Genomic DNA, 26,779 nt, shown 5'->3' with positions numbered 1-26,779 from the left:
CCATGGGTTAGCCCTTCTGCCCTTCTGTCTCACTGCATGCAAGGGCTTTTCTCAGTAATCAAGTCTACTACAAACAATTGCTGGCTGCTGGTAGGAGTACATGAAATGTTTTGCGGCAACATAAAAGAAAGAAATAAATTAAGTGGTGCAAAAAGAGGTAGTGTTCAAGAACTACCCAGAAATCTGATGAAGGAGGAGCTGTTCCTAAAGTCACAAACACGAGAAAATCTGCAGATGCTGGAATTTCAAGCAACACACATAAAAGTTGCTGGTAAACGCAGCAGGCCAGGCAGCATCTCTAGGAAGAGGTACAGTCGACATTTCGGGCCGAGACCCTTCGTCAGGACGGACGCCTCGGCCCGAAATGTCAACTATACCTCTTCCTAGAGATGCTGCCTGGCCTGCTGCGTTCACCAGCAACTTTTGTGTGTTGCTGTTCCTAAAGTGTTGATTTTGGGTCTTCAGGCTCCTGTACCTCCACAGTAATGAGAAATGGGCATGTTCTGGATGGTGGGGGTCCTTAATGGTGGATGCCACCTTTCTGAGGCATTGCCTTTTGAAGACGTTCTCGATGGTGGGGAGGTTAATACTCATGATGAAGCTGGCTAAGTCTGCAACCTTCTGCAGCTTTTACCAGTCCTGTCTGATATGGAGGCAGCAACCAATTAGAATGCTCTCCATGGTAAATCTGTAAAAATTTGCTGGAGTCTTTGCTGACATAGCAAATCTCCTCAAACTCCTAATGAAATACAGCCATTGGTGTGCCTTTGATTGTATTAGGCCCAGGCTAGATGTTCAGAGACGCTTGATGGCTAGGTACTTGAAAACAAGCCTCCAATGGTTACCAAACATCACTTCTAAAGTCTGAGCCAGGAAGGGAGAATTCAGCATAGTAAGCAGCAAGAGAAAGTGATCACTTAGAACGCAGATCATTTCAGCTTCCGAAACAAGCAAAGGGGATTACCTGAATGGGAAGAACTGTTAATCACAACATTTTATTACGTAGAGACCGAGCTCTACAGAAATTAGAGATTCTTAATTAACATTTTTTCAGCCTTTTTAAAACCTAATTTGCATTACATTGATAAAGGATTCCTCCTGCAGTTATTTCTGTCTGGGTGCACATGCCAAAAGTAATTTCAGGAACATAAGTCTGGAGCTAAGCCAACCAGAACACCAGGCATTGCTCATCAAGCTGTAGCAATATTAGGGACTCCGACATACAATGTGGCACTTCATTCTCCTCCTTTCTCAGAGACAACAGACCATGAGCTGGACTATAACAGCTCATGGCCACATGCAAAAACGTGGAAGATCTGGATGAATTCGATAAAATCTGCTCTACCAACTATTTGCAGAACTTGCAGCAGAGAAACAGCAAACAACAGGAATTCTGCAGATGCTGGAAATTCAAGCAACATCGGCCTGAAACGTCGACTGCGCCTCTTCCTATAGATGCTGCTTGGCCTGCTGCGTTCACCAGCAACTTTGATGTATGTAGCAGAGAAACAGGCTGGTTTAGCATTGACTTTGTTTAGAGATACAGCACAGTACAGGCCTGTGTCACCCAATTACACCAATGTGACCAATTAACCTACAAACCTGTCTACCTTTGGAATGTGGGAGGAAACTGGAGCACCCAGGGGAAAGTCAGAGGCCACGGGGAGAATGTACAAACTCCTCACAGACAGCAGCAGGTACAGATCCCAGGTCAATGGAACTGTGATAGCAAAACCCTCTCTTTAATGTTTACTTTCCTTTCAGTTTCTAATTTTCACACGCTCATTGAAACAGTGAAAAGCATCGTTTGTGCTGAGGTCTGCCTGCATTGACCTACCCCCCTCATTCACTTATCTAGCTCCTTTGTCAAGGCATCATATTCTCATCACAAGTTCAATTCTGAGTCAAGAACTTGCGTCTTTTTGGATACGAGTGGCCATTCTGGGAGTCAGGACCCAGGAACTGCAAGTTGGAGGTCCAGAGGCAGCCTGTCCTGGGGTTGGATGCCCGTCTGTGCATGAGTGGGTGGATGAGAAGGAGAAGGAGAAGAGAGGCTTGTTCTGTTGCTGCTGCTTTGCTGTGTTGTGTTGAACATTGTAGGCATGCTACATTGGCACTGGAAACATGGCGACATTTGGGGGCTGCACCACCCCCACCCCCCAGCACACCCTCAGACTTGCTTGTTTACGCAAATGACACATTTTACTATGCTTCGATGTACACATGATACACCTGAATCTGGTGGGCATGTTTTGTTGGTGGTGACACGTGCAGCCTGTCCCTAGCACATCCTTGGGTGTGCTTGTTGATTCACTCTAGCTTCGATGTACATGTGCTAAATAAATGAATCTGAACCATACAAAGGATCCAGGTGTTTGTTCCTGCCAGTCACCCCTCCCCCCTCCACATCTGGAAACCCTCCACTGTAATTATATGATATAAATTCATTCTCAGAGGGAAACTACCTTATATAGTACGGTGCTCCAAAGGTTTTAGTCAGTGGTCAGTGCATATTTTAAGGACTTTAAGACAACGGTTTTACTGATCGAACACAACCAGGACAAACACCAATAAAAGGTGAACTCATTTACCATTTCAAGATTCCCATAGAATACATAAATTAGTTCGAACCTTACTGCGTTCAGGTTAAATTTAACAACCACACAATAAGTTGATCAATTTCTCTATACCAACATGATCAAAGCCTAAAATCTGTTCTTTATCTGAGTGGGTTAGAGACGGGAGGTCTTGGCCCAAAATGTTGACTATTTATTCTCCCTCCATGGAATCCATCTAACTTGCTGAGTTCCTTCAGCATTTTGTGCATGTTGATAGGAGTAAATGATGCTTTTCACATCCCTGGCCACTACAGAATCAAGTCAGGAGGACTAATTCATTACTTAAATGGTATGTTTGGCTTCACGGCAAGGATGGAAGAAATAGCAATAACGTCAGTGAGAACACAACTGGCAGGTCTGTTTACAGACATTTTTAAGCTCTTCCTCTCCCAATGTCGAGTGCCTTCCTGCTTCAAAACATCCACTAATGTTCAGGAACCTAAGACCAAGGTAACATGTCTGAACGACTGGCATCCTGTCACACTCACCTCAATAAGCAAATGCTTTGAGGGGCAGGTCAAGAACTACATCTGTAGCATGCTGCCACCCACACTGGACCCCCTACAATTCACCTACTGACACAACCAATCGACAGATGACGCAATAGCCATAGCTCTACACACCGTCCTCACACATCTGGAGAACAGGGATGCTAATGTGAGAATGCTCTTCTTGGACTGCAGTTTAGCATTCAATTCCAGGCTCGACAAGAAGCTCAGAGACCTCGGCCTTTACCCTGCCTTGTGTAGCTGGATCCTGGACTTTCTGTCAGATCGCCGACAGGTGGTAAAAGAGTGGACACCCTCACCTCTACCTCTCTGACCCTCAACACAGTTGACCCTCAGAGCTGTGTACTAAGCCCCTTCCTTTACTCTCTGTATACCCATGACAATATTGCCACCCACAGCTCCAATCTGGTATAATTAAATTTGCTGACGATACTGCACTAATCGGCCGAATCTCAAATAATAATGAGGCAGCCTACAGAGAAGTCATCACCCTGACACAGTGATGTCAAGAAAACAACCTCTCCCTCAATGTTGCAGAAACAAAGTAGCTGGTTGTGGATTACAGGAGGAATGGAGACAGGCTAGCCCCTATTGACACCAATGAACCTGGGGTTGAGAGGGTGAACAGCTTTAAGTTCCTTGGGCACACACATCACTGAGGATCTCACATGGTCTGTAAATACTAGCTGTGTGGACAAAGAAACACATCAGACGCAAGCACAACAGAAGAACCTCAGATGGTTGAGAAAATTTGGTATGGGGCTCCCAGATCCTAAGAACTTCCTACAGGGGCACAATTGATGGCATCCTGACTAGCTGCATCACTGCCTGGTATGGGAACTGTACTTCCCTCAATCGCAGGACTCTGCAGAGAGTGGGGCAGACAGCACAGCTCACCTGTAGATGTGAACTTCCCGCTATTCAGGACATTATTTCAGGGGAACGCCCCTCTCCCACAGAGTCACATCTGCCAGAAGTGCATGCGGCTGGGCGATCTGGAAGACCATGTAAGGAATCTGGAGCAGCAGCTGGATAATCTTTGACTCGTAAGGGAAAATGAGGCATTCATAGATGAGAGCTACAGGGAGGTAGTCACACCTAGGCTGTCGGAAGCAGGTCGTTGGGTGACAGTAAGGGGGGGGGGGAGTGCAGAGCACCCCTGTAGCCATTCCCCTGAATAATAAGTTTACCATCCTGGATACTGTTGGCGGGGTTGACCGACCAGGTGTGAGCCAAGGTGGCAGGGCCTCCGGCACTGAGTCTGACCCTGTGGTGTAGAAGGGTAGGACGGAGAAGAGGAGAGCTGTCGTCATTGGAGACTCTATAGTCAGGGGAGCAGACAGGAGATTTTGTGGACATGAGAAGGACACCCACATGGTTTGTTGCCTCCCGGGTGCCAGGATCCCGGATGTCTCTGACCGGGTGCATGACATCCTGGTACGAGAGGGAAAGCAACCAGAAGTCGTGATACACGTTGGTACCAACAACATAGGCAGGAAGAGGGATGAGGTCCTGAAGTATGAGTTTCGGGAACTAGGGAGAAGGCTGAAGAACAGGACCTCAAGGGTGGCGTTCTCAGGATTGCTGCCAGTGCTACGTGACAGCGATGGTAAGAATTGGAGGAGATGGCAATTGAATGCGTGGCTGAGGAGTTGGTGCAGGGAGCAGGGTTTTAGATTTTTGGATCATTGGGATCTCTTCTGGGGAAGGTGGGACCTGTACAGATTAATGGGTTGCACCTGAACTCGAGGGGGAGCAATATCCTTGCAGGTAGGTTTGCTAGCATGGTTCGGGAGGGTTTAAACTAATTTGCGAGGGGGATGGGACCCAGAGCGATAGAGCAGTGAAAGAAGTGCATGGAGTAAAGCCAGATCTAACATACAGAGAGGCTTTGAGGAAAGAGAAGCAGAATAAACGATGAAAAGACAGTAAGGTAGAAGGGCTGAAATATGTTGTACCTCAGTGCAAGAAGCATCAGGAACAAAGGTGATGAACTGAGAGCTTGGATACATACATGGAATTATAATGTAGTGGCCATTACAGAGACTTGGCTGACACCAGGGCAGGAATGGATTCTCAATATTCCTGGATTTCAGTGCTTTAAAAGGGATAGAGAGGCGGGGAAAGGGGAGGAGGGGTGGCATTACTGGTCAGGGATACTATTACAGATACTGAAAAAGTGGGTAATGTAGCAGGATCCTCTTTTGAGTCAGTATGGGTGGAAGTCAGGAACAGGAAGGGAGCAGTTACTCTATTGGGGGTATTCTATAGGCCCCCTAGTAGCAGCAGAGATACAGAGGAGCAGATTGGGAGGCAGATTTTGGAAAGGTGCAAAAACAAGAGGGTTGTTATCATGGGTGACTTTAATTTCCCTAATATTGATTGGCACCTGATTAATTCCAAGGGTTTAGATGGGGCAGAGTTTATTAAGTGTGTCCAAGACGGATTCCTGTCACGGTATGTGGACAGGCTGACCAGGAGGAATGCCATACTAGATCCAGTACTAGCTAATGAACTGGGTCAGGTCACAGATCTCTCTGTGGGTGAGCATCTGGGGGACAGTGATCACCGCTCCCTGGCCTTCAGCATTATCACGGAAAAGGACAGGAAAATTTTCAATTGGGGAATAGCAAATTATGAGGCTATAAGGCTAGAACTTGCGGGTGTGAATTGGGATGATGTTTTTGCAGGGAAATGTACTATGGACATGTGGTCGATGTTTAGAGATCTCTTGCAAGATGTTAGGGATAAATTTGTCCCGGTGAGGAAGATGAAAAATGGTAGGGTGAAGGAACCATGGGTGACAAGTGAGGTGGAAGAAAGGAACTTAAGAAGAGACTGAGAAGAGCAAGAAGGGGGCATGAGAAGGCCTTGGCGAGTAAGGTAAAGGAAAACACCAAGGCATTCTTCAATTATGTGAAGAAAAAAAAGGATGACAGGAATGATAGGACCAATTAGAGATAAAGATGGGAAGATGTGCCAGGAGGCTGCGGAAGTGAGCAAGGTCCTCAATGAATACTTCTCTTCGGTATTCACCAATAAGAGGGAACTTGATGATGGTGAGGACGATATGAGTGAGGTTAATGTTCTGGAGCATGTTGATATTAAGGGAGAGGTGGTGTTGGAGTTGTTAAAATACATTAGGACGGATAAGTCCCCAGAGCCTGACGGAATATTCCCCAGGCTGCTCCACGAGGCGAGGGAAGAGATGGCTCAGCCTCTGGCTAGGATCTTTCTGTACTTGTTGTCCACCGGAATGGTACCGGAGGATTGGAGGGAGGCGAATGTTGTCCCCTTGTTCACCACGTCTGTGGTGGCAAAGCTGTTGGAAAAGATTCTTAGAGATACGATCTATGGGCATTTAGAGAATCATGGTCTGATCAGGGACAGTCAGCATGGCTTTGTGAAGGGCAGATCGTGTCTAACAAGCCTGATAGAGTTCTTTGAGGAGGTGACCAGGCATATAGATGAGGGTAGTGCAGTGGATGTGATCTATATGGATTTTAGTAAGGCACCTGACAAGGTTCCAGACGGTAGGCTTATTCAGAAAGTCAGAAGGCATGGGATCCAGGGAAGTTTGGCCAGGTGGATTCAGAATTGGCTTGCCTGCAGAAGGCAGAGGGTCGTGGTGGAGGGAGTACATTCAGATTGGAGAATTGTGACTAGTGGTGTCCCACAAGGATCTGTTCTGGGACCTCTACTTTTCATGATTTTTATTAACGACCTGGATGTGGGGGTAGAAGGGTGGGTTGGCAAGTTTGCAGACGACACAAAGGTTGGTGGTGTTGTAGATTGTGTAGGGGATTGTCGAAGATTGCAGAGAGACATTGATAAGATGCAGAAGTGGGCTGAGAAGTGGCAGATGGAGTTCAACCCGGAGAAGTGCGAGGTGGTACACTTTGGAAGGATAAACTCCAAGGCAGAGTACAAAGTAAATGGCAGGATACTTGGTAGTGTGGAGGAGCAGAGGGATCTGAGGGTACATGTCTACAGATCCCTGAAAGTTGCCTCTCAGGTAGATAGGGTGGTGAAGAAAGCTTATGGGGTGTAAGTCGAGGAATAGAGTTTAAGAGTCGCGATGTAACGATGCGGGTCTATAAAACTCTGGTTAGGCCACACTTGGAGTACTGTGTCCAGTTCCGGTCACCTCAATGTAAGAAGGATGTGGAAGCATTGGAAAGGGTACAGAGGAAATTTACCAGGATGCTGCCTGGTTTAGAGAGTATGCATAATGATCAGAGATTAAGGGAGCTAGGGCTTTACTCTTTGGAGAGAAGGAGGATGACAGGAGACATGATAGAGGTGTACAAGATATTAAGAGGAATAGATAGAGTGGATAGCCAGCGCCTCTTCCCCAGGGCACCACTGCTCAATACAAGAGGACATGGCTTTAAGGTAAGGGGTGGGAAGTTCAAGGGGGAGATTAGAGGAAGGTTTTTTTACTCAGTGGTTGGTGCGTGGAATGCACTGCCTGAGTCAGTGGTGGAGGCAGATACACTTGTAAAGTTTAAGAGACTACTAGACAGGTATATGGAGGAACTTCACATGACTGTACAAAAGTCACTGACAGTTGGCTACTCAGCACTGTACAAAGTACAACTCTATCATTGTTGGTTCAACCAAGCCACAGACACTGCACCATCTCCACCCCAAAAGGATCCAGTTTTACCTGGATCACAGGCATTGAGCATGGATGCACCATGCAGATCCTGGTCTCAGATTCAGATTTATTATGCTCATTGAAACATATAGTGAATTGTGCCATTTACATAACAACCAACGCACACAAGGATGTGCCGAGGCAAATGTTGCCACACATTCTGGTGCTAACATAGCATGCCCACAATATTCTGCTGAACAAAGCAAGCAGCAACAAAACAAGACAGCTAAACAACACCCTACCCCCCCACCTTCACACTCAGAGAAGCCTCCAGGACCCAGGACAGGCTGTCTTCAGTCTTTGGCCCCGGATTCGCAGACATCAAGCTTCCAACCTGCAGTCCCTGTCCCAGACTCCACTTTCAGGCCTCCAAATTTCACTGATCTCTGGGCATCAATTCCAGAATTTACCTATCACAGGTCTGATCTTTGGGCTTTGACCCCAGGACACTTCATATTCCAACAAGTCGATCAGCAGTTACTCGAAGAGGAGCACATTGACTAGTCTGGACAGGCTGCAGGTGCACTGCACAGCCGGGCTATTTATGTAGAGATACAGTGCAGAACACACCTTTCTGGCCTAACAAATCAACGTTGCCTAGAAACTCACCAACCTAATCACAGACCAATTTACAATGACTAATTAGCCTACTAACAGGTACATCTCTGGACTGTGGGAGAAAACTGGAGCATCCAGAGGGCTGTTTTCAAGAGAGTGAATCCAAGGAAAGCATCCGGTCTGGATGTAGTACCTGGCCAAGTACTGAAGACCTAGGCCGATTAACTGGCTGGTGTTTTCATGGATAACTGTTGTGATGGAAATCAGACAGATTCTTTGGGTCTCAAAGGCAAGGATTCTGGACACACAGTTTTAACAATAAGGAGTTTATTTACAAGGGAAGAGCTTGGAGACAACACAAGCGGCTACAATATTCGCACAAACAACTACGATACCTGCCACCCCTTGACTATGGGCAGGCACGGCTCTCTGCTACAGGGACAATAAACGCTCCCAAAACCCTATTCAATGCACAGCTCACCACTTGTCTCCAGCACTGTTCTGCAGTCTTCAGCCTGGAGTGAAGCAGGGTGGTCCCTAAAGGATGGCAAAGAGAGAAACATGTAGCACCCTTTATAGGTCAAGGGGCTGGAGGGTCCAGCCCAGGTGATTCACCAGGGGGCCAACGGCTTGGTGCTAGATGGGTTAATCCAATTAAGGTGGCCAATGGTTAAGTGTGCGTTAATTAGTTGGGAGGGTGAAATGTTGACTGGCATGTGGTGTGCCTTCCGACCAGGTAGAGGGCAGTGCCGAGCCGTGACAGGCACGGCTCTCTGGATATAATAACTTCAACCAGGCTGTGTCTGGGATCCACTTGCTTCAAGCAATTTTCAATTGTACCGGAGACCAAGAGCATGGTAATCTGTCTAAACGACTATCGCCCAGTGGCAGTTGCAGCCAGTGTTTTGACAGGCTGGTTTATGAAGCATATCAGCTCCTGATGGTATGGTGACTTGGATCCACTCCAATTCACCTACTGAAGCAACAGGTCTACAGCAGTTACCATCTTGTTGGGTCTCACTCAACCCTGGAACATCTGGGCAGCAAAGGTGCATATATCAGGATGCTCTTTATCGATTACAGATTGGCACAGCACCATCATCCCCTCAAAATTAATCAGTGAAGAGGGCAGTGCTTAATCATGATGGCACTGAACGGCTACTACTTTGCTTGCATCTTTGAAAAGAGCTCTATTTCCATCTTTAATATCTCTATTTTTCCCTCTCAGGTTTCTTTTGAAGTGAAATGGACACACATCTTTTTCCCTTATTAGGGAGAGAGTGAGCGCCTGCGCTACGTCGAATTACCAGGTGAATGAGTAGTCTGTGGGGTACTGGAAGTCTATGTCTTTGCTGTTGCTTTGCTGCACGCTTGAGTGCTTGGTGGTGGGTACCAATGCTTTTTTTTGCTGGTGGGGAAGGGGGATCGTTGTTTGCTGCCGCTTACACGCAGGAGGGAGGAGAGCTAGGAGGGACTTTGCGGTTCTACCATTTAACTGTATTCATTCTTTGGGGGCACTCCTGTTTTTGTGGATGGTTTTGAAGAAAAAGTATTTCAGGATGTATATTGTATAGTCATAGTCATACTTTATTGATCCCAGGGGAAATTGGTTTTCGTTACAGTTGCGCCATAAATAATTAAATAGTAATAAAACCATAAATAGTTAAATAGTAATATGTAAATTATGCCAGGAAATCAGTCCAGGACCAGCCTATTGGCTCAGGGTGTCTGACCCTTCAAGGGAGGAGTTGTAAAGTTTGATGGCCACAGGCAGGAATGACTTCCTATGACGCTCTGTGTTGCATCTCAGTGGAATGAGTCTCTGGCTGAATGTCCTTCTGTGCCCACCCAGTACATTATGTAGTGGATGGGAGACATTGTCCAAGATGGCATGCAACTTAGACAGCATCCTCTTTTTGGACAGCATCCTCTTTTCAGACACCACCGTCAGAGAGTCCAGTTCCATCCCCACGACATCACTGGTCTTACAAAGGAGTTTGTTGATTCTGTTGGTGTCTGCTACCCTCAGCCTGCTGCCCCAGCACACAACAGTAAACATGATCGCACTGGCCACCACAGACTCGTAGAACATCCTCAGCGTCGTCCGGCAGATGTTAAAGGATCTCAGTCTCCTCAGGAAATAGAGACGGCCCTCACCCTTCTTGTAGACAGCCTCAGTGTTCTTTGACCAGTCCAGTTTATTGTCAATTCGTATCCCCAGGTATTTGTAATCCTCCACCATGTCCACACTGACCCCCTGGATGGAAACAGGGGTCACCGGTACCTTAGCTCTCCTCAGGTCTACCACCAGCTCCTTAGTCTTTTTCACATTAAGCTGCAGATAATTCTGCTCACACCATGTGACAAAGTTTCCTACCGTAGCCCTGTACTCAGCCTCATCTCCCTTGCTGATGCATCCAACTATGGCAGAGTCATCAGAAAACTTCTGAAAATGTCTAGACTGTGTGCAGTAGTTGAAGTCCAAAGCGTAAATGATGAAGAGAAAGGGAGACAAGACAGTCCCCTGTAGAGCCCCAGTGTTGCTGATCACTCTGTTAGACACACAGTGTTGCAAGCACACGTACTGTGGTCTGCCAGTCAGGTAATCAAGAACCCATGACACCAGGAAAGCATCCACCTGCATTGTTGTCAGCTTCTCCCCCAGCAGAGCAGGGCGGATGGTGTTGAACGCACTGGAGAAGTCAAAAAACATGACCCTCACAGTATGTATTTCTCTGACAGTAAACGTACCTTTGAAACTCCAAGAGGGCCTCAATACCCCGTTGTGGAATTGGATCCTGGATTTCCTTACTTATAAACCCCAGTCAGTCCAGATTGGCAAAAAACATCTCTTCCACAATCTCCATCAGCACAAGAGCACCACAGGGATGTGTAGTTAGCCCCCCACTCTACTCGCTTTGCACCTATGTCTGTGTGGCTAAACACAGCTCCAACACCATATACAAGTTTGCCAATGACACCACTGTTGTGAGCTGTAACAAAGGGGGTATACAGGAGGGAGATTGAAAACTTGGCTGAGGGGTGTAATAACAATAACCTCTCACTCAATGTCAATAAGACCAAGGAACTGATTGTAGACTTCAGAGGGGGAAACCAAAGTCCATGAGCCAATAATCAAGAGGATCAGAGATGGACAGGGCCAGTAACTTTAAATTCCTGGGTGTCACCATCTCAGTGGATCATCCCTGGACACATCATATAGAACCATAGAAACCATAGAAACTACAGCACAGAAACAGGCCCTTTGGCCCTTCTTGGCTGTGCCGAACCATTTTCTGCCTAGTCCCACTGACCTGCACACGGACCATATCCCTCCATACACCTCCCATCCATGTATCTGTCCAATTTATTCTTAAATGTTAAAGAAGAACCCGCATTTACCACCTCGTCTGGCAGCTCATTCCATACTCCCACCACTCTCTGTGTGAAGAAGCCCCCCCTAATGTTCCCTTTAAACTTTTCCCCCCTCACCCTAAACCCATGTCCTCTGGTTTTTTTCTCTCCTTGCCTCAGTGGAAAAAGCCTGCTTGCATTCACTCTATCTATACCCATCATAATTTTATATACCTCTATCAAATCTCCCCTCATTCTTCTACGCTCCAGGGAATAAAGTCCTAACCTATTCAACCTTTCTCTGTAACTGAGTTTCTCAAGTCCCGGCAACATCCTTGTAAACCTTCTCTGCACTCTTTAAACCTTATTTATATCCTTCCGTAATTTGGTGACCAAAACTGAACACAGTACTCCAGATTCGGCCTCACCAATGCCTTATACAACCTCATCATAACATTCCAGCTCTTATACTCAATACTTCGATTAATAAAGGCCAACGTACCAAAAGCTCTCTTTACGACCCTATCTACCTGTGACGACACTTTTAGGGAATTTTGTCTGTATTCTCAGATCCCTCTGTTCCACTGCACTCCTCGGTGCCTTACCATTAACCCTGTATGTTCTACATTGGTTTGTCCTTCCAACGTGCAATACCTCACACTTGTCAGTATTAAACTCCATCTGCCATTTTTCAGCCCATTTTTCCAGCTGGTCCAAGTCCCTCTGCAGGCTCTGAAAACCTTCCTCACTGTCTACTACACCTCCAATCTTTGTATCATCAGCAAACTTGCTGATCCAATTTACCACATTATCATCCAGATCATTGATATAGATGACAAATAACAATGGACCCAGCACTGATCCCTGTGGCACACCACTAGTCACAGGCCTCCACTCAGAGAAGCAATTCTCTACCACCACTCTCTGGCTTCTTCCATCGAGCCAATGTCTAACCCAATTTAGCACCTCTCCATGTATACCTAGCGACTGAATTTTCCTAACTAACCTCCCATGCAGGACCTTGTCAAAGGCCTTACTGAAGTCCATGTAGACAATATCCACTGCCTTCCCTTCATCCACTTTCCTGGTAACCTCCTCGAAAAACTCCAACAGATTGGTCAAACATGACCTACCACGCACAAAGCCATGTTGACTTTCCCTAATAAGCCCCTGTCTATCCAGATGCTTGTAGATTCTGTCTCTTAGTACTCCCTCCAATAACTTACCTACTACTGACGTTAAACTCACCGGCCTATAATTTCCCGGATTACTTTTCAATCCTTTTTTAAACAACGGATCAACATGAGCCACTCTCCAATCCTCCGGCACTTCACCCGTAGACAGCGACATTTTAAATATTTCTGCCAGGGCCCCCGCAATTTCAACACTAGTCTCCTTCAAGGTCCGAGGGAACACTCTGTCAGGTCCCGGGGATTTATCCACTTTAATTTTCCTCAAGACAGCAAGCACCACCTCCTTTTCAATCTGTACAGTTTCCATGGTCTCACTACTTGATTCCCTCAATTCCATAGATTTCATGCCAGCTTCCTTAGTAAATACAGACGTAAAAAACCTATTTAAGATCTCCCCCATTTCCTTTGGTTCCGCACAAAGCCGACCACTCTGATCTTCAAGAGGACTAATTTTATCCCTTACAATCCTTTTGCTCTTAATATACTTGTAAAAGCTCTTTGGATTATCCTTCACTTTGACTGCCAAGGCAACCTCATGTCTTCTTTTAGCCCTCCTGATTTCTTTCTCAAGTATTTTCTTGCACTTCTTATACTCCTCAAGCACCTGATTTATCCCCTGTTTCCTATACATTTCATACAACTCCCTCTTCTTTATCAGAGTTGCAATATCCCTTGAGAACCAAGTTTCCTTATTCCTACTCAATTTGCCTTTAATCCTGACAGGAACATACAAACTCTGCACTCTCAAAATTTCCCCTTTGAAGGCTTCCCACCTACCAATCACATCTTTGCCAGAGAACAACCTGTCCTAATCCACGTTTTTTAGATCCTTTCTCATTTCTTCAAATTTGGCCTTCTTCCAGTTCAGAACCTCAACCCTAGGACCAGATCTATCCTTGTCCATGATCAAATTGAAACTAATGGTGTTATGATCACTGGAACCAAAGTGCTCCCCTACACAGACTTCTGTCACTTGCCCTAATTCGTTACCTAACAGGAGATCCAGTATTGCATCCCCTCTAGTTGGTCCCTCTATATATTGATTTAGAAAACTTTCCTGAACACATTTTACAAACTCTAAACCATCTAGACCCCTAACAGTATGGGAGTCCCAATCAATGTATGGAAAATTAAAATCCCCTACCACCACAACTTTATGTTTCCTGCAGTTGTCTGCTATCTCTCTGCAGATTTGCTCTTCCAAGTCTCGTTGACTATTGGGTGGTCTGTAATACAATCCCACTAATGTGGCCATACCTTTCCTGTTTCTCAGCTCCACCCATAAGGACTCAGTAGATGAGCCCTCCAATCTGTCCTGCCTGAGCACTGCTGTAATATTTTCCCTAACAAGCAATGCTACTCCCCCACCTTTCATTCCTCTGCCTCGATCACATCTGAAACATCGGAACCCTGGAATATTAAGCTGCCAGTCCTGCCCCTCCTGTAGCCAAGTTTCACTAATTGCTACAACATCATAATTCCACGTGTCAATCCACGCCCTCAACTCATCCGCCTTCCCCGCAATACTCCTAGCATTGAAATATATACACCTCAGAAGATTTTTACCACCACTCACAACCTTTCTATCAGCGGATTTGCTTAAACTTTCAACATCATTTATTTTCACCCCAGCCACACTGTCAGCTCTGGCACTCTGGTTCCCATCCCCCTGCAAATCTAGTTTAAAGCCTCCCCAATAGCACTAACAAACCTCCCTGAAAGGATATTGGTCCTCCTGTGGTTCAAGTGTAACCCGTCTCTCTTGTACAGGTCCCACCTGCCCCAGAAGAGGTCCCAATGATCCTGAAATCTGAAACCCTGCCCCCTACACCAGTTCCTCAGCCACTTGTTCCTCCTCCAGAGCATCCTATTCCTACCCTAATTAAATATACATTTAATTACGAAGAAAGTACAACAGCGCCTCTACTTCCTCAGGAGTCTGCAGAGATTTGGCATGTCATCAAAAACACTGGCAAACTTCTATAGACGTGTGGTGGAAAATGTGCTGTCTGGCTGCATTACGGGAACACCAATGCCTTTGAGTGAAAAATAAATTAATGCAAGAAGAGAATAAAGTGAGGTAATGTTCATGGTTCATTCAGAAATCTGATAGCAGAGGGGAAGCAGTTGTTCCTAAAACATTCAGTGTCTCTTCAGGCTTCTGTACCTCCTCCTGATGGTAGTAATGAAAGGAAGGCATGCCCTGGAAAATGAGGATCCTTAGAGATGGATGCCACCTTCTTGTGGCCTTGCTTGAAGTTGTCCTTGGTGGCCGGGAGGCTAGCGCTCAAGATGGAGTTGGCTGAGTATGCAACTTTTTTTTTTTAAGATCCCATGCATTAGCCCCTCCATATCAGGCAGTGGTGCAGCCATTTAGAAAGCTGCCCATGATACATCAGTATACATTTGCTGCAGTCTTTGGTAATCTCAAACTCCTAATGAAATAAGGTAATTAGAGCAAAGCCATTTTAAAAATGTCCATCTTTGCATCCAAATTCAAGCCCCACAACTGTTGGTTAGGTGTTAAGCAACATACAATGCTGGAGGAACTCAGCAGGCCAAGCAGCATCTATGGAGGAGTACAGTTGACGTTTCGGGCAGAGACCCTTCATCAGGTCTGGAGAAAGATGATGAGGAGTCAGAGTAAAAGAGTGGGGAGGGGAGGTAGAAACACAAGGTGATAGATGATACAGAGGGGGTGCAGGGGGAATGAAGTAAGGAGTCGGGAAGTTGATTGGTGAAGGAGATGCAGGGCTGGAGAAGGGGGAATCTATAGGAGAGGACAAAGGAAAAAGGGAAGAACCACCAGATGGGCAGGCAAGGAGATAAGGTGAGAGGAGGAAATGGGAATGGGAAATAGAGACATCGACGCTACATCAACGACTGCATTGGTGCTGCTTCCTGCACCCATGCCGAGCTAGTCAACTTTAACTTCGCCTCCAACTCCCATCCTGCCCTCAAATTTACCTTGTCCATTTCCAACACCTCCTACCACCCCCACCACTCTCTGCATCCACATATAATTCTCCACTACTTCTACCATCTCCAACAGGATCCCACAACCACATATTTCTCTCCCCCCACTTTCTGCAGGGATTGCTCCCTTGTACATTCATCCCTCCCTCCTGGCACTTATCCTTGCAAGCAGAACAAGTGCTACACCTGCCCCTAACACCTCCTCCCTCACTACTATTCAGGGCCCCAAACAATCCCTCCGGGTGAGGCAACATTCACCTGCCTATCTGTTAGGGTCATCTATTGTATCCAATGCTCCTAGTGTAGCCTCTTGTATATCGGTGAGACCTGACGTAGATTGGGAGGCTGCTTCACCGAGCACCCACACTCTGTCTGCCAGAAAAAGAGGGATCTTGCAGTGGGCACCTATTTTAATTCCACTTCCCACTCCAACACATTCATCTACGGCCTCCTCTGTTGCAATGAGGCCACACCCAGGACTGAGGAGTAGAACCATATATTCTGCTTGCGTAGCCTCCAACCTGAACATCTATTTCTCAAACCTCTGTTAATACCCCCACTTCTCTATTCCGCATTCCCATTTTTCTCTCTCACTTTATCTTCTTACCTGCCCATCGCCTCCCTCTTCTGCTCCTCCCCCTTTTACTTTCTTCCATGGCCTTCTCTACTCTATTAGATTCCCCATTCTTCAGCCCTGAATCTCTTTCACCAATCAACTTCACAACTCTTTACTTCACTCCCCCCCACCTCCCCCGGTTTCATCTATCACTTGTGTTTCTCCCTCCCCTCCCTGCCATCCTTTGACTCATCTTTTTTCTCCAGTATTTTGCGTGTCGCACTTGGATTTCATACACCTGCAGATTTTCTTGTATGTGATTAAGTGTCAAACATCCTGATTTCACCCTTCTACAATTATCAGTGCTGGCTTTGGAACAGAATAGAACTTTGTCATTGCTCAAGACAGCTGGGCTGTATCCCAAACAAAAGATGCAAAGGCAGGAGGAGAAGAGAAGCAGCACGCCGCGCGTGCGCAGCCCTCCGATGAAAAATGATATTGCATCTGTTAAATAGGGGCTGTGGACAATTCTGATTTGATGAAGACGGACGTGAAAGCACAGGACGAACATCTGGAAAAATTTCTGAAATGCTCGTTCGCTGCTGTCGTTACTGTGCGCTCGGGAATCTTTCGGAGAGTAGGCCTCAAAATCCCCCGCTTTGCCTGCTTTTGGCGACCGAGAAGGAGGTTGAATTGTTCAGATAGTGATGGCACTCAGTACTCTGTGTCAGACAGCTGATCAGAGCTCGATGTTTTCGGATGACTCAGAGTCGGACCGTGGTTGGGTATGGCAGGGAGAGTTTTTCTTCCTTCTCTCCGTCTGCGTGAAATGTGGGACATTTGAGAGACTTTGAACTTTACTGTGGTCATGGACTTCTTCATCAAGTTATGGTATTGTTGCACTGTTGTAACTATATGTTATAATTATGTGGTTTTGTTAGTTTTTTCAGTCTTGGTCTGCCCTGTGTTTTGTGATTTCACCCCAGAGGAAATAGTGTATCACTTCTTAATGCATGCATTACTAAATGACAATAAAAAAGGACTGCGTGTTTTCATAATCTAAATAATCTAAAAAAGGATGCTGGTAATCTGAGCAACACGCAAAATCCTGGAGGAACTCAGCAGGCCAGGCAGCATCTATGGAAAAATAAAATACAGTCAACATTTCGAGTGAAACCCTTCAGCAGGACTGGAGAAAAAAAAAAGCTGAGGAGTAGATTTGAAAGGAGAGAGAAGCATCAGGTGATAGGTGAAACTTGGAAGGAGAGGGATGAAGCAAAGAGCTAGGAAGTTGATTGGTGAAAGAGACAAAAGGCCATGGAAGAAAGGAGGAGGGGGTGGGGGGGAAGGGAGGAGCACAATAGTGAGGCAATGGGCAGGCAAGGAGATAACATGAGAGAAGGACAAGGAGTTGGAAAATGGTGAAGGGGGTGGGGTGGAGGCATTACTGGAAGTTTGAGAAATCGATGTACATGCCACAAGTTTGGAGGCTACCCAAACAGAATACAAGGTGTTATTCCTCCAATCTGAGTGTGGCCTTATCCCGATAATGGAGACGGCCACGGATGGACATATGGGAATGGGAATGGCTGGAATTAAAATAGGTGGCCACTGGGAGATCCCACTTGTTCTGTCAGACGAAGCGTAGATGCTCGGCAAAGTGGTCTCCCAATCTACACTGAGTCTCACCGAGATACACGAGGCCACACCGGGAGCACCGAACACAGTATATGACCCCAGACTCACAGGTGAAGTGTCGTCTCACCTGGAAGGACTATTTGGGGCCCTGAATGGTAGTGAGGGTGGAGGTGAAAAAGGAGGACAGCTCCTTTGTTCTAGAATGGAAAGCCTCATCCTCAGAGCAGATGAGACAGACATAGGAATTGAGAGAAGATGATGGTGTTTTTTCCAAATAGTAAAGTGGGATAAGGTATAGTCCAGGAAGCTGTGAGAGTCAGTTGGTTTATAATAGACATTTTTCCAGAAAGTGGTGGATAGGAAGGATGCGGGAGAGGATGCAGAAGAGATTAAGACATTGCCTAGACTGAGAGCTTGAGTTACGAGGATGAATTGGATAGGCTGGACAACACACACAAAATGCTGCAGGAACTCAGCAGGCCAGACAGCATCTATGGGAAAAAGTACAGTTGACATTTCGGGCCATCATTTTTTCCATAGATGCTGTCTGGCCTGCTGAGTTCCTCCAACATTTTGTATGTGTTGCTCAGATTTCCAGCATCTGCAGATTTTCTCTTGTTTGGATAGGCTGGAACTGTTTTCTTGGGAGTGAAAGCAGCTAAGTTATCTTATAGAGAGCACAGGCTTCAGGATGGGAAAGAAATTGAAGATTTTCACTGATGTTGGTAGGTGTATGGAATGAGCTACCAAAATGGTAGTATAGCAGGTACAATTACATTTTAAAGATACATAGATAGGAAAGTTCAAAGTAAATTTATTGTCCAAGTACATACACTATCCCAAGATTCATTCACTCGAGGGCATTCACAGAGGAACAAAAATACAACAGAATCAATAAGTATACGATAAGACTGGCAAACTAATGTGCAAAGGACAAACTGTGCACATACAAAAGAAAGTAAATAAATAATACTGAGAACACAAATTGTAGAGTCCTTAGATTAGTTAGTGCGTATGTTGTGGAATCAGTTCAGAGTTGAGGTGAGTGAAGTTATCCATACTGGTTCAGAAACGTGATGGTTGAAGGGTAATAACTGTTCCTGAACCTGGAGGAAGATGGATCAAATGCAGCCAAATGGGATATGCTCATAGGTGCTTAGGTTGGTATGAACAACTTGTGCTGAAGGGTCTGTTCCATGTGTATAACTATCAATCTATACTAGAGATTTGGGCCCAACAAGCATTGGTCAAAGCTACAATACCAATGATGTTAACCTTGAAAGTCGATAAACCCCACAGGTTGATAAGCAATGGCAGAGCAAGCCAAAGTATCTGATGGCCAATTCCTGTCTTAGGTTCTTATGGATTGTTTCAGAGAACATTGCTTTCACTGCCAAAACAGTCAAATCTGACCAGCCAAGGTATTTGCTCCTGGAATCTCCCAATGTCAATTAGTGCTAATTGTGTCAAAGTAAAAACCTGCCAGATGAGGTTGCACAAAACATTGGTTAGATTGCACTTTATACAGTATTGTGTACAATCCTGATTACCATGCTATAGGAAGGACACTAGAGAGGACATTGTCTAGACTGGAGGGCTTGAGATGAGGATGGATTGGACAGGGCTGGGACTGTTTTCCCTAATGTGAAGTCAGCTATCAATCATAAAATTATGAGGGGCACAGATCCTGAAGGATTGCATTATGTTTCTCCACACAAAATCATTTTTGTTACTTATCTCTGTATCACCCAACCTTGTTTTTTTTAAAAAAAGTACTTTCTTTAAAAATCATTTTCTTGGCTCAGACCAAAGTTCAGAGTTAATTTATTCTCGAAGTACATTTGTCACATTACACTTCATTTTCTTGTGGGCAACCACAGTAAATACAAGAAACAAGAGAATCAATGAAAGGCCACACCTAACAGGACAAATGGTCAATGTGCAAGAGACATTAAACTGCAAGAGCTACAAGAAAAAATATAGAAATAAGAATAATGACTATTCAATACAATACTATTAATGACTACTCAATGAACTGAGAACATGAGATGAAGAGCCCTTGAACACAAGTCCATAGATTGTGGGAACAATTCAGTGAAGTTATCCCCTCTGGTTAAGGGGTAACAACTGTCTCTGAACCTGCTGGTGCAGATCCTGAGCCTCCTGTATCTTCTTCCTGATGGCAGCACTCCGTGCAGATGTGCCCGAAGGTTAAGGAGCGCTTTACCCATGGACTCAGCAGTATCCACTACTTTCTGTAAGCTTTTCTGTACAAGGGCATTGGTGACACCATAACCAGAACATGATGCAATTAGTCAATATACTCAATGCAATACACAAAATTCTGGAGAAACTCAGCAGGCCAGGCAGCAAAGGAAGAATTAACAGTCTACATTTCAGGCAGAGACATTTTATCAGGCCCGAAATGGCAACTGTTTACTCTTTTCCATAGATGCTGCCTGGTCTGTTGAGTTCCTCCAGCATTTTGTGTTATGCTTTGATTTCAAACACCTGCAGATTTAATCTTATTTGCCGTCAATATACACTCCACCACACATCTATAGAAGTTGGTCAAAGTTTTAGATGACACGCCGAATCTACGCTAACTGCTAAGTAGAAGCATTGCTATGTTGTCTTCATTTGCAGGACCCAGGACAGATCCTCAGAAATAACACTGAGCTGAACCTCTCCACCTCTGATCTCCCTATGAGGACTGACTCACGGCCCTCATGAAGTCAATTATCAGCTCCTTGGTCTTGCTGACATTGAGAGAGAGGTTGTGGTACCACTCAGGCAGATTTTCAATATCCCTCCATATATGATTCATCGCCAACTTTGATTCTGCCAACAGTGTCGTCGGCTAACTTAAATGTAGCAACTTTGATAACTGTGTGTAGGATAGTTTCCTAAATTCAAACTTTGGAGTAAATAAAAACTAAAGGAGAGCAGGATTTCCAGCTACAAGACAAAATCCAATGCATTTGTTCTTGTTTTAGTGGAGATTCAACTATTTAAAACACAGCTCCATCGCAATATGAAATGCCCTCCTTAAAATAACTATCCAACATAAGCGACAATAAACTATGCAGAAATAATTGACACCAGCTTAATGTCATTTCCATGCCGTCTGCCTCCTGTCTACAACAATCAAAACTATGGCTTTAAGAGTAATGCTGAATAGACAACTGGAAATGCCAATCTCACATTCTGAACAAATAACAATGCCAATTTAATGATCCCAGAGGCCACGCTGTGATCCCTGAAGCCCACGTTTTTAAGCTGAGCACCCAGCACCACATGGAGAACATTCCACACTGTTGCCATGGAAGTCTGGGATAAGGACAATTGGTTATGGCTGGGTTATTACTCTTCAGGGCAGATCAGTGGAAAGAAAGACTCCTTAATTGCATTAGCCATGTAATAAAATCAGTCAGCATTGTGGTTGACCTCCTCCAAAACCCCCAACCCTTGCATTCATGCAAGTCTTGATTCACAATCAGATTTAACATCACTGACACGTATCATGAAATTTAATCTCTTTTTCTACCTGATGGAAGCAACCAATAAAAGGGACAGGCAGATGGAGAGAGTTTAAAACCAGGTGAGTTCCTCAGTTACTAGGGGTATCAGAAGGCTAGGTTTGCACTAGTGTTTTTTTTAAATTACCAAACATAACAAGAACAATTCTGGAAAGCAAGGTGAGTCACAACATAGCTCAGTGCTGGTTTGTGTGTAGATTAAAGAGGACAAAAAAAATGACACTTACTTATTTTCAAATGCGATGGTGATGGAGTCTTCGTGCACATCTTTCACAAACCCCTGAGAGGAAAATACATAGAGAATTACCCAAAGGGTAAAGAAGACAAATTATACTTAAGACTATAGGCAACATCAGTATCCATCCCAAATCTTCGACTCAGTATAGCTGATACAGATTTCAGGCTGGAGGACCAGAGTTTATAAGGAAAGATTGAATACGTTCAGACTTTATTTCTTGGAATGTAGAAGATTGATGTAAGCAGACTTACAGCTGGATGGGACTACAACTAGAGGTCAGGGTTAAGGGTGAAAGGTGATGAGTTTAAGGGGAACAGGAAGAGAAATTTCTTTAGTGTCTGAGTGTGTGGAACAAGTTGCCAAGGCCTGGGATCCCTGGGTTGTGGTAACATTTCAGTGACGGGGCAAATGAAGTAGAGTGAAGTTACCCCTCTGGCTCAACAGCCTGATGGGTCAAGGGGTAATAACTGTGCCTGAAACAGGTAGTGAGAGTCCCAAGGCTCCGGTACCTTCTTCCTGATGGCAGTAGCAAGAATAGTGCATGGCCTGGGTGGTGAGGGTCCTTGATGAAGGCTGCTTTCCTGCAACTGCACTGTGTGTAGCTGTGCTCAATGATGGGAAGGGCTTTACCTGTGGTGGACTGGGCCATATCCACGACTTTTGGTAGGATTTTCTGTTCAAGGGTATTGGTGTTTCAATGCGAAGGTGTGATGCAACCACACATATATAGAAGTTTATCAGAGTTTTAGATGACATGCTGAATCTTTGCAAAATAATTGCACTTGCATGCTGGGCCCAAGACAGATCCTCTGAAAGGAATTTAAAGTTGTTGACTCTCTCCACCTCTGATAACCCGATGAGGACTGGCTCATGGATCTCTGGTTTCCTTCTCTTGAAGTCAATCAGCTCCTTGGTTTTGCTGTCATTGGTTGAGTGGTGCTACAGTAACAACCTCTCAGATTTTCAATCTCACTCCTATATGCTAGTTTGCCACCACTTTTGATTGGGCCTATGACAGTGGTGCTGTCAGCAAACTTAAGAAATATCCTTTCTTCCCCGCTATCAAATTTCTAAACTGACAACGAGCCCATCAATACTACCTCATAATCTTTACTCCTTTTGCTCTACTTATTCAATTATTTTTTTATTTATTGTAAATTATAGCATGTTTTATGCACTGCACTGTGCTGCTGTCATAAAACAAAGTTTACAACATTTATCATGAAAATTATAGTGATACATTTTACCCAGCAGAGTCTATTTATAAGCCAGGCTGATCACCATTCATGTGATATAAAAGTTAACTGCAGCCCCAAATACAGGAGCAAAGACTACTACCTGTCATGGGCCCACACTGAGGCAATGGAACTGTCAACTGCCCCCACAAACTTATTAGCAGGCTACAGGATACACCACACTTTAAACTAATACCCACATCAAATCAATAGAATAAGATGAACTCAACCTCACAATTTACCTCGTTATGATCTTCCACCTTGTTGCTTACCTGCACTGCAATTTCATTGTCGCATTTGCACATAGTTAGTCTTTTAAACGACCCTTAGATACACACATAGATGAGAAAAATGGAGGGTTATGTAGGAGGGAAGGGTCAGATTGGTCTTAGCATTACTTCGTGGGCCAAAGGGCCTATACTGTAGTGTTCTATGTTATTGTTTTCCCTTGTCTACCTCAATGCACTGTGTAATGATTTTATCTGCGAGAACAGTATGCCAGATGGGCTTTCATTGATCTTATTGCTGGCTCTGTAAAGGCATTACAGCAATTGCTACATTACTCCATCTTACCACACCTCCTGGAACCTTTGTGGAACCCAGGTCACTTTGCTGGAGTTCCGACTTGATTCACATCTCCCTCCACCCACCCTGCCAGTCGAGACACCAGGAATTGTACAGGACCCTTAAACACAGGGAAAACATATGTACAGTGAAACCTTCCACCCTCCTGCCTTCTCACACCTTTAGTTTGGCATCACTGAATTCATACCTGACTGGTCAGGACACCGAATACAGAAGCTGGGACGTTATGCTGCAGTCGCACAAGATGTTGGTAAGAACATGGCTCAAAGTAAGTTATCAAAATACATTTATGGCATGAGATTCATTTCCTGTAAATGCCTGCTAGAAAAAGTAGACTGCATCTCTGTAGATCAGCGATCCCCAACCACCAGGCCGCGGACTGGTACTGGGCCGCAAAGCATGTGCTACCGGGCCGCGAGGAAACAATATGAGTCAGCTGCACCTTTCCACATTCCCTGTCACGCACTGTTGAACTTGAACATAGCATTGCCAACTGTCCCGTATTTGCCAGGACATCCCATATATTGGGCTAAATTGGTTTGTCCCGTATTTCCCCTGCTAAGGTAGAGCGTTCCTATGAAACCTTTCGTGCCAAAATGGTGTGAAGCGAAGAAACAATTACCATTAATTTATATGGCAAAAATTTGAGCGTTCCCAGACCCAAAAAATAACCTAACAAATCATACCAAATAACACACAAAACTGAAAATAAATAACACTAGCATATAGTAAAAGCAGGAATGATATGATAAATACACAACCCATATACAGTAAATAATCGGGAAGATGAAGACAAAACTGATTTGTGGGGGCGGGGGGCAGGGAGAGAATCGGCACGTACGCGCACACACAGGTGCCCACACAAAGCTTCATGGTCATGGTAGTCTTTCCTGGGGTAACTCTTCTTTCAGTTAGTCCTGAGGAAGGGTCTCGGCCCGAAACGTTGACTGGACCTCTTCCTATAGATGCTGCCTGGCCTGCTGTGTTCACCAGCAATTTTTGTGTGTGTTGCCAGGATTTGACTGCTACTTTTGTCCCTTATTTGGGAGTGAGAAAGTTGGCAACCCTAACTGTAAAAGACATGAGTTTAACGCTACTTGAACAACCCCCCCCCCACCCCCGGTCGGCCGGTCCGCAAGAATATTGCCAATATTAAACTGGTCTGCGGTACAAACAAGGTTGGGGAACCCTGCTGTAGATGTACAAGAAACTAACACCACACTTACATTCATGAATGGTCATCTCTGCATTAATGGTGCTTAAAAGCAACCTGTACCAAACCCTTGGGCTAGTGTCATGCAGGGCACTATCTCAAAAAACCCTACAAAATGCTTGTGATAAGGTTAGATCACCAAGAGCACTTTATCCTCATGTATAAATAATCTTATTCCTTGAGCTCAAACTACTGAAGGCAAGCTCATTCTCTGCAGCAGAGATGCAACCTCAGCCAAATAGCATTTCATCTGACAACAATGCCACATTTAGCCTGGAGGAAGTCTGTCATTGGAAGGTATTTTCTGCAACAGACCTTCTTGGCTGACATTAGTCAACACGCTGAATGGTGGACCACTGCCCTGCACCAACATCTGACATTGGAATGAACAGGGATTTCAACCCAAGTATTTCAGATGACCAGAGTTTCCATTCACATTGATAAAGATCTTTATCTCCCAGAATGTTATCCTGCAGTTTTACTAATTAAATTAAAACCCTAACTGTCATGTCAATCCTTACACGCTGTGCTCGTAAAATGCTGGAGGAACTCAGGTCAGGCAGCATCTATGCAGGGGAATAAAACAGTCAATGTTTCAGGCAGACCATTAATCAGGACTGACCCGAGTTCCTCTAGCACTTTGCATGTTGCTCTGTATTCCCAGCATCTGCAAAATCTCTTGCAATTAGGCTGTAATGCAGAACATGCTTCTCTCCTTTTCTTCCCAGCATATACCACCCTATCCAATGACATCTACAAGCTACACCAAAAGGATAACATCTGCCACGCTATCCGCATTGTAAAGCTCTCCAGTCCATTAAAACCTGCTAACCAAGACTGCACGATTTCCATTATCCTCCACTGATAATTACGCAAAGGCCCAATATGAAGAAAAATTAAGTAATCACAGCGGCCACTCCGGTGGTGATGTCTGTCATCTGTCAAGTAGGGTGCTGTGCACAATCCTGATTTGATGGAGACAGACATGAGAGCACGAAGGAACATCTGGAGAAACTTCTGAAATGCCTGCTTCGCTGCTGCTGCTACTGTGTGATCCAGAATCTCCGGAGGGGAAGGCCCCGAGTCCTCGGCTTTGCTTGTTGCTTGGCGGCCAGGGCGGGGTCGAAGTGCTCAGCAGAGGATGGTGCTCGGTGTCAGAGGTTTGAAGTTTTCGGACAGACTTAGAGTCCGCTGCAGTCAGGTGCTTCCAATGGTGTGGCATCGGCAAGTTTGCGGCGCTTGGAGGCTCATGGCAGGGAGAGTTTCTTCCTTCTGCTGTCTGCGTGAGATGATGAGGCTATCGGAACTTTGAGACCTTTCTTTTTACTGTGCTCATGGTCTGCTCTTTATCAAATTACGATATTGCTTTGCATTGTTGTAACTATATGTTATATTATGTGGCTTTGTCAGTTTTAGTCTTGGTTTGTCTTGTGTTTCTTGTGATCATTCTGGAGGAACATTGTATCATTTTTTTTAACGCATGCATTTCTAAATGACAATAAACGAGGACCGAGTGTCCTCATAATCTAATCTAATAAATTCCTTCTTCCACGGTCCCAAACTGTATGCACTGTTTACAACTTATTTTCCTTCCAACTGCATCGCGCATTAGTCCAGGACGAGGAGCTTTAGCTCCATAATGATGTGTCTTTTTTTTAAAAAAAAGGAGCAATAACAATCAGTAAAATAAATGTCCAGGACCAAGGCTCAGATCGGGACTGAAGCTACATGAGCTTGCCAAATACATGATGCCTCAAACTCCAAATGAACAGGCACTCAAAAATTCAAACAGGATATTCAAAACTGAAGAGTGAAGCAGCTGTAATAAATCACTGCCATAAAGATGCTAAAATGTGATGTCACCTATTTAAGCCTTCTGGAATATCAGCATTTGGAAGTGGAGAGGA

At 45.0% G+C, this 26,779-nt stretch overlaps 1 protein-coding gene across 2 annotated transcripts in view; it reads right to left on the bottom strand.

Annotated features, from left to right (window-relative positions):
* The window catches only part of LOC134346874 (RNA-binding protein FXR1-like), a 197,300-nt gene that overhangs the window by 98,631 nt on the left and 71,890 nt on the right, over positions 1–26,779 (bottom strand). For both annotated transcript variants that reach the window (XM_063048682.1, XM_063048681.1), the window contains exon 2: positions 21,829–21,881. In XM_063048682.1, the coding sequence (XP_062904752.1) occupies positions 21,829–21,881 (53 nt within the window). The remainder of the gene's footprint in view (positions 1–21,828; positions 21,882–26,779) is intronic.

This window comes from Mobula hypostoma, chromosome 5, assembly GCF_963921235.1.
Source record: "Mobula hypostoma chromosome 5, sMobHyp1.1, whole genome shotgun sequence".
NCBI classification, from domain to species: Eukaryota; Metazoa; Chordata; class Chondrichthyes; order Myliobatiformes; family Myliobatidae; genus Mobula; species Mobula hypostoma.
Note: the sequence above shows the minus strand (reverse complement) of the source record. Positions and strands in the feature narration are given on the sequence as shown.